Source organism: Cicer arietinum, chromosome 1, assembly GCF_000331145.2.
Source record: "Cicer arietinum cultivar CDC Frontier isolate Library 1 chromosome 1, Cicar.CDCFrontier_v2.0, whole genome shotgun sequence".
In the NCBI taxonomy this organism is placed as follows: domain Eukaryota; kingdom Viridiplantae; phylum Streptophyta; class Magnoliopsida; order Fabales; family Fabaceae; genus Cicer; species Cicer arietinum.
This window is the reverse complement of record NC_021160.2, coordinates 17349021-17357375: the sequence shown is the minus strand read 5'-3', so window position 1 is coordinate 17357375 and position 8355 is coordinate 17349021. Positions and strand designations below refer to the sequence as shown.

At 31.9% G+C, this 8355-nt stretch overlaps 1 protein-coding gene across 4 annotated transcripts; it reads right to left on the bottom strand.

The window, feature by feature from the left end:
* Positions 1 to 522: 522 nt before the first annotated feature.
* Positions 523 to 5021, bottom strand: LOC101499738 (uncharacterized). Of its 4 annotated transcripts, none has more exons than XM_004488061.4 (8): positions 4346 to 5019; positions 3075 to 3168; positions 2764 to 2882; positions 2569 to 2652; positions 2221 to 2313; positions 1737 to 1794; positions 991 to 1015; positions 523 to 913 (listed from the first exon to the last, which is right to left on the bottom strand). In XM_004488061.4, exons 1-6 carry the CDS (start codon positions 4652 to 4654, stop codon positions 1738 to 1740), a joined length of 756 nt encoding a protein of 251 aa, XP_004488118.1. In that variant the 5' UTR covers positions 4655 to 5019; the 3' UTR covers positions 523 to 913; positions 991 to 1015; position 1737. The 4 variants fall into 4 exon arrangements, with proteins under 4 accessions (XP_004488118.1, XP_004488117.1, XP_027188901.1 ...); XM_004488060.4 differs by having other exon boundaries at positions 523 to 910; positions 4346 to 5017; XM_027333100.2 differs by lacking the exon at positions 991 to 1015 and having other exon boundaries at positions 523 to 695; positions 4346 to 5021.
* Between the last annotated feature and the right edge of the window lie 3334 nt (positions 5022 to 8355).

The following is an 8355-nucleotide window of genomic DNA, read 5'->3' as shown; positions in this document are numbered from 1 at the left end:
ATAATCTAATGTAGTGGTAATTTATAATTATTAAATGTCACAGCATACTAAAATGTGTTACATCAGTTTAAGGGTAAAAATATGAATTTAAGTTGAAAATTGACAAAATTAGAGGATTAAAATTACAGATTTAAAATTAAAGGATCAAAATTCAGAAATTATAAAAATAAAGAGACTAAAATTATGATTAAACCAATGCTTTATAAGAAATTTAAAAAAAAAATTACAATTTATTAAAAATCACTTTTCTTTGCTTTAAATCTATATCAGAAAATAAAAGTTATTTTAATATTACTTTTCTTTGCTTTATGGAAAAGGGACAATCTTCGTGCTAATGCGCCATAATTCATTAACCATAAGGCCATAATTCAACTTGTATATAATTTTTATTACAAATTTTTAGCTGAAAATACCCTATATAATAAATTCATTAATCATAGAGACATAATACCATAATTCTTTAACCATAAGGCCATAATTCAACCTCTATATAAATTCAATAACCATAAAAGCATAATGTCATAACTCAAACTGTGTATAAATTCATTAATCAACTAAGTAATACTAGAATACACCAAATAAAGGAACTTGTATATAACTTCATTAATCAACTAGCAATTATTTTAGCTTTCTCACATAATATGGATGGTGTATCAGCTTCATACTGTTAGCATTACACCAATGAGCTCCATCTCCTGTATTACGTGAGAAAGCAAAAATAATTACACCAAATTAATTAATAAAACACATACATTTATGGTATTATAGACACGTTCAAGCATCACTACAATCAAGATATACAACTTTTTCATAAAATTACAAGGTGTACTTGAATGCTATAAGATATACAAACTAACAATGAATAGCTAGCTATGTTGCATGAGGTATCAACTTGCACTTACTTCCATTGCTGCTGCCAATGAAGTAACACTAGCATTAATATTTGTTGGATTAGAACTGCTCTAAAAGAGATACAATGCGTGTAATTACCTTTTTCCACTATTCTCTGCATCATCTGTCCAAAAACACATTATAATACTTAATAAAAGAATGCAGACAAACATCAGGGAAAAAAATAACAACCTTCTCTTAGCATAAAACTTGATTGAATTAATCTCACATCTAGGTTATCAAGTTTCCTCTACCTACATGAGTCTCTCTAATATTCTCTTATATGCGAAATAAAACAAGCCCTCATGCAATAGCAATTAGCAACACTGTAGTGGTGTAGCAAAGTGGCCCCTATAGCGGATATTACAGCTGCTATAGCACCACACCTCATAATGACTTCAGAAATTTCATAAAGTAGCCCTTAAAATTAAAGGTTATGCTTTTTGCTTGGAGTATTTTAGGAATTTTGTAATTAAAAATATCAAAACGTTTTGGCTTCTCCTTTCTCCCTCTGTCTCACTCCTACACTTCTACAGTCATTTTTCACCATCTCACTAGTCAATCACAACTAGTTATCAAGTTTTTGTGTCTATGTATAAATTATGTAAATTATATAAAACATATAGCAGTCCTCCTGCAATCACGCTATTAGCATTTTTTGGAGGTGGCCGCTTCGCTATCCCAGATTGATAATACTACTACTAACAACTTCTTTAATTTTCGTGATTTAGTCAATAAAGTATCTATGAGAAACACATACAGAAGTACTTGATATAAAAATGGACTTAAAAACATTGCAGCAAAAGTAGACCACAAGAGTTGTGTTTTACACCAAATTCACTAACCTCAATCTATGGATTCTGTTTTTTGAGATTGTTGCTCCTCAAATAAAGTCTGTATTCTCTGCAATAAACATCAAATCCTGATGCTTAGCCAAATAAATATATCCAATTATAGAAATATAGAGCCAGGTCTTTTTCCTTTTCACCTCGGCCGTTGCTCTTTTTTTTTTCAATTTCTATGTTGAGGAATTTCAGAGCTTGCTTGGTTTCATAAAACATTTTGGGCTTTTATTCCTTGTTTTCATTTTTAATTACTTTTGTTTTCTATTTTCAAAAAATTGTATATGAATCAGGGAAAACAATTAAAAAATTAATTGTTCTCCATACAAAATCTTTAAAAATAGAAAACAAAGTAAAAACAAGGTCATACTGTAAAAAGAAAAACAAATCTCAAACCAAGCTGTCTCTCAACTTGCTATTTTTCTTATCCTAAAGTCAATGTGATTATTGGCAAATAACATTACTGTATGCTGCATTTATTTGCTACCTTGACAGAGCTTCCAACTTCATCCAGTTTCTGCAATAGTAGCAGCTCCCCAAAATGAGTAGAATCATATGTCAACGACTTGGATGGAGACATCTAAAATGACAAAAAACAATGTGAGAAGAAGATAAAGACCATAAGTAACCAACATGAATATCAGGAGTTAACATATATTCAATATTGTCAAGGTTTTCATGGTAAATAACTTTTCTTTGCAAGAAAAGCCATTTACTCCGGAAATCATGACAGTATTGATTATATTTTTAATTATTGGCCATTAGAAGCAAAAGAGACCAAAAAATAGATGAAAATTTTGAATAATGTATTTTGAGTCTATCGCGAATGATTTACCATCAAATGTGAAACGTCTTCTAGAGTAGACACTTGTCTTGAAACAATATCATTTCTCATGTTTGATAGGCGCATCATAACAGCCTGAAAAGAAATGAGGCGAAGCAAACAGCAGTTTCACATAGCCCATAAACTCAAAGTGAAAGAAGAAATAAGGAAAAGAAACACACAATTTGATCAGACACAGTTACATACCTTCTTGAAAGCATTAGGATTTGCAATGCCGAGGATTTTAACATCATCACTGGGTGGCCTTCTAACTCCAACATTTTCAATTCTAAGAGAATATACACCAAAAAGTGATTGCAAGTACCCTATGAACAGATATCATTAATCAAATAGTAGGATTAAAACCATATGGCCATAATAATTGCACAGGGATGGAAGGTTATAAACAAGGTGTAAAACCTACCCAAAAAAAATAGCATAAAACTACAACTTCAAAAGAAAAAAAGGGTTGTCCAAAAGCTTAAAGAACACATAGCAGAAAACAGCAAGTACTGCACCTTGTTCAACCACGACATCAGCCACAGAATGTAATAAAACATGCTTCTCTTTATGCAGCACCCCAAAACATGGAAATGGTACTGGCCTCGTGACCTGAGCTAGAAAAAACACATAACCATATTACATGTCAAGAGATCCATACTATAATAGACCGGCCACCCTCTTGTGCTACCAATCTGCCACACATAAGAATATCTACCACCCCCATGTGGTATTTCTTTCACCTCCCACAAGGATTGGAACACATGACCTGGGGCTTAAGCACATGGAAGCATCCTGTCATGGATTCAAATCCTTGTTGAAGGCGAAAGAAGGGCGTGATAGATATTCCTATGTGTAGCAAATTGGTAGCACGAGAAGGTGGTCACTCTATTACACATACATGCAAACATCATACATCAATTAAAATGAATACAAAGCTAAAACCACCCAAAAACATGTCTAATGTGAATGGTGTAACATTAAAACATAAAATGCAGTTATTTTTTTGGTAGAAACCGGGTATCCTTGAACGTATCTACGAAGACTAATCTCTCAAGCTGGATAGGACTGAAAGAGACTAGTATTATCTTATCCCAACGCTCTTGATACAAAATGCATCCTTAAAAGTTACTAGTTAAGATTAGAGATTTTAAAAAATGTTTTTAGTTAACATCATCTCCTATTGAAGCTAACCTTGTTCGAAGAGTCATTGAACATTAAACATGAACATTCTCCCAATTAGGCTCTTCTGCAAGACCAAACCAAACTGGTGTCGATCATTACAAATTTATTGTCAAACACTAAGTGTTAATTAGCATATTAGTTGTTATGTTGAGAAGCATGGTAGAGCTCCACAAAGGAAAAATAATTGAGAGAAAGATTGATTATTTGGAACTGAATGAATGAAAAAGTTGATTACAATTAGAATATGATACACTTTACATACTGATCACAACTAAACTAACAAATTTTAACTAACTTGACATTATGAATAAACAACTTATAACAACCTATAACCAACTCCAACTATACCTAGTATCCTTCTCCAGGATTTAAACCTGGACCTTTGAACTCTTTCAACTCCTCTCAAACCAGTTGAGCTATCCAACCCGATAACAAATTCATAGATTATTTTATATATCCATGTATTTTATCATAATCTCAACATTTTTCCAACTACAACAATTTATACTACATCTAATAATTTATCAAATTCAATCCAATAGTATTTTCAATAAAAACGGTAAATTGAAATAAAGAGTTGGAAAATGAAAAAAAAAAGGATTACCTTGTAAACAATAGCATTTGGAGTAAGGTAAAGAGTTCTAGAACGAATATCCTTTGTAAGTATAAACCTTCTGATTGGTATATAAAGCAACATGAGTAACCCAATTCCCCAAGCTAATATCAGTAACAGCGAGTAAAGTACCCACTGTACCGTTTGGTACTTGACGAAATTCTTCTCCATTTCTTGAAACGACGCCGCATATAATACTGTTTCTTCATTCTCTTCCAATAAACTCTTCTCTAAACTCTCTATTTCCACAACTTCCGACATTGTTCCCATTATTGCTACTACTCTGTTCCTTGCTACCATTCAACCAAATTCAACCGAACAAACAAGAAAGGAAACACTTTTCTAATGGGCCTTGCTAGGTTGGGCTTCTGAATTTCTTTTCGCACTACTTCGTTACTTAACACACCACCCCTCTTTTTGTTTAATAATAAATTCCTCGCCCATACTACTTTTTTTCTTCCAAGCTAATTTTTTTCCGTCATTCCACGACGTCCAGCAAATGAATCCAAGGGGAATGGATGATGCCTTAATATCAGTTAGGGCTTCCAAATAATGGAATTTGGAATTTGGTAAGAAATTGATAAAGTGAATAAATAAAGGTTGATTCTCAAATATATAATCTATCGAGTTTAATTAAACCTCCTTGAAGCCTATAAAAGGAACCCCAAGCTCAAGGAAAACGTAGAACTTCAAGTGCTAAGAAAATCCATCAATCACATACTCTTATTGAAAACTTCTCATTTGCAAAAGAATCAGTCCTGAATTCATCATCATATATCCAAATTGTATTATTGTTTTCTTTTATCAGGAATCTATTCTCAAGCACGAGTTGAAAATAATCAGATTCAACCAAACTCTCTAAATCATTAGTGCGTAAACTCAAAACTATAAGGGTTGTTTATAGTTTGAGTATTGTTGTAAAAATCATTTTATGGTTAAAAGGTGAATTGTTAAATCCTCTCAAGATTGATAGGTGAATTGGTTGAATCATTCATGGGTGGAAATGAATTGTTGTTACAGATCAAGATTGATCGTAACAAAAATTGTGTAAAACTAAGAACGTTGTTCGTTTGAACACTTAGTGGAAAAACTCACAGTTGTGACGACTGTACGTAGCTCGAGTTGGGTGAACCATGATATATCTTTATGTGGTATCTCTTCGTTATCTCTATTCACTTTCAGTCATTTTGATTATGAAGTTAAATAAATAAATTAAAATTGTGATTTTAACTAACCAAGAACGTTCTCCGTTTTCTGTTTCCAAAACCAAGAACGTTCTCCGTTTTCTGTTTTCATAACCAAGATCATTCTTGAGTTATTTTCTTAAGTTTTTAACAAGAAATTTTAAATATGTTAATTTACAATTCAAACCCCATTTCTAGTAATTGACATTGCTACTTCAACCTTGCCACAGTTGCTTGCTTCTTAGATTTCCAAATAATAAGTGACTCTCCCAAAAAGAAGCAATTTCATGAGATTGACTTTTCTGATATCTTTGCAAGTTTCTCAATCTAAATCACTGAAATTGTGGAGCTTTAGTTCAAAATTCCTTGAGAAAAGTAGCCCTTTTGTCAGTAATTTCTTATCACGACCTGATAACTGACACAGTGACCAATGCACATACAAATACTCCTAGTTTGGCAAGTCTATCGACCAACTTAACTATTAAACAATTAAATAACATTTCTCGAAATTTAAGAAAAAAATATTTCTCGAAATTTCAACACAATATCCTCTATAATTTCAATGTTTTCAAATATAAAGAAGATTTTGTTTAAATATTTCATTGAGTAAATATTTCAAAAGAACAAATCTAACAGTTTAATACATTCCACAATGACTTTTTAGACTCAAAATAGTTACAAAATACATATAGACTCAAAAGATACATAAAAAAGGGTCGTCAATCAAGGAGGCCTACCAAAAATTGTAATCGATGCTTGAATCTACTAACAACTTATTACTCAGTTGCCTGTGAATTTGAAGAAAAAAATAAATGTGAAGAGGTAAGTCACAAGAATTTAGTGAGGAGACAATAACCACCACCAACTAGAAGGAAAACACAAAAAGACATGAATAACCATTTTACAATCTTGTGACAATTATCCTAAACAATACTGCCTTAAGTATAAATAATTCTAAATAAGTCATATACATGATAAAATGATTAAACTTATAAATTAAACCATTCAAGTAGAAATATTTAAAATCCAGTTCATTAAAGAGGTGAAATCAAAATGAGCAACCTTAAAAGGATAATAGAAAATCTAACATGTAAAAACATAAATTTTTAAGAACCAATAGACGACTTCATTTCATTGATAGCCATCTTCTTCTAAGGGTGACATTTCCTTTAGGGGCATCTAATGAACAACCATAATCCCGCAATACATCAATTAGAGAGTTTACATCTCGTTTATAGTCATATTCTCTTAATGATGACCTTTATCATAGGAGTGGCTCCATCTAACAGGTAATTCTCCTCAATCAAAATGATGTTACTAGGTGCATACATCCTCTGTTAACGTTTTTGTAATTATAACAACAATTTTTAAAACACACATTTCAAAATCATATTACTCATCACAATTTATGGAAAACATATATTCAAACGTTCATCGCTTCGATATTTAAATACTTTATAGCTCATAACTAAGTCAAATTAGAAACATATTAAATACCAAATACCATGAAAGTAAATAAAGGAGGAAACTGGAAAAAAAATTCAAAGGTTGTTTTCTCCAATTTTTAAATAATTGTTTTAGCATAAAAAATGAATAAAATAATAATCATAGTATAATATAAATATATGACAATGATCATCATCTACTCACAACCATAAAGAATCAACTAAGTTTATTCTTCAACAACTCTCTAAAAGGATACTAATGTGATTGGTTACATGTTTCTCAGCATGACTTGACCTAATACTAACTTGTTGAATTAAACTCGTGATATTTTTTACTTGTTCTTGTGTGAAAGGATTTCGATACTTAGAGCACTCCTCCTTATCAGAACTTTAATCATCAAACTTCGAATCTTCTTGTTCTCCACAAGTATTGTTGGAGTAATTACCATTATATTTGGGTTTTGGTGAATAATCATGCTTCTTGAAGCATGTTTTTATAGTTCGGCCAATATCTCTACAATATATGCAATTCTTGTTACCATCTTTCCCTTTTCCATATAACCTTTTATTGTCAACAACATTAGCAAAGACAAATAACTCTACACTTTCAGTAACAATACCATGTTGCCTTTCTTGTTGCAACATTAAAGAAAGAACCTTATTAATATTTGGCAAAGGCTCCATAAGGAGCTCTGAACTTAACAGCTTCAAATTGGTTATTCAAACCAATTGTTAGATAATATTATTATATATTAGTAGTAAGGGTATTTTAGACAATTCTATTCTTTTATATATATACTCATTGTAACCCTATTAACTTTAGTTTTGGTTCATTATATGTTATGAAACCCTAGAGTGGTTGTTTCTCTTCTTCCTCTTTTCATTGTTAACATGGTATCAGAGCTTTGGTTGATTTTGGGATCTACCGTAGAGAAGAGAGAGACTATTTTGATAGGAAAGACAACCACCAAAAGAGAAAAGAAAAGAGTAACCCTATTCCCGATTTTGTTAAATCAGTCTCAGAAAAACATCGATTGCACATTCGTTAACCGTTGGATCGGGCTGATTTTTGGACAACAGGTTCGCAACATTAAGGTCTTCGTCTTCAACGGTCGGATCGGCGAAAAGACGTTTGGAGAGGGATAAATCGGGCTTGCACAGCACTAGATTATCCCTAATTTATTTTGTCTCAGTGATTGTATTTGTCGTATTTTCCTGTCATTATTTGTTATGACTGATGCTAAGGATGACTCTCTTCAAGCACATTGTCCGAAATTGGGGAGAACACATAAGAAGAATTTTAGGGGGTCATCGTCCAATGTTGTTGCTTCTGCTCCTCCTACCATTGACTCTAGTTCTGGTTCTATATACC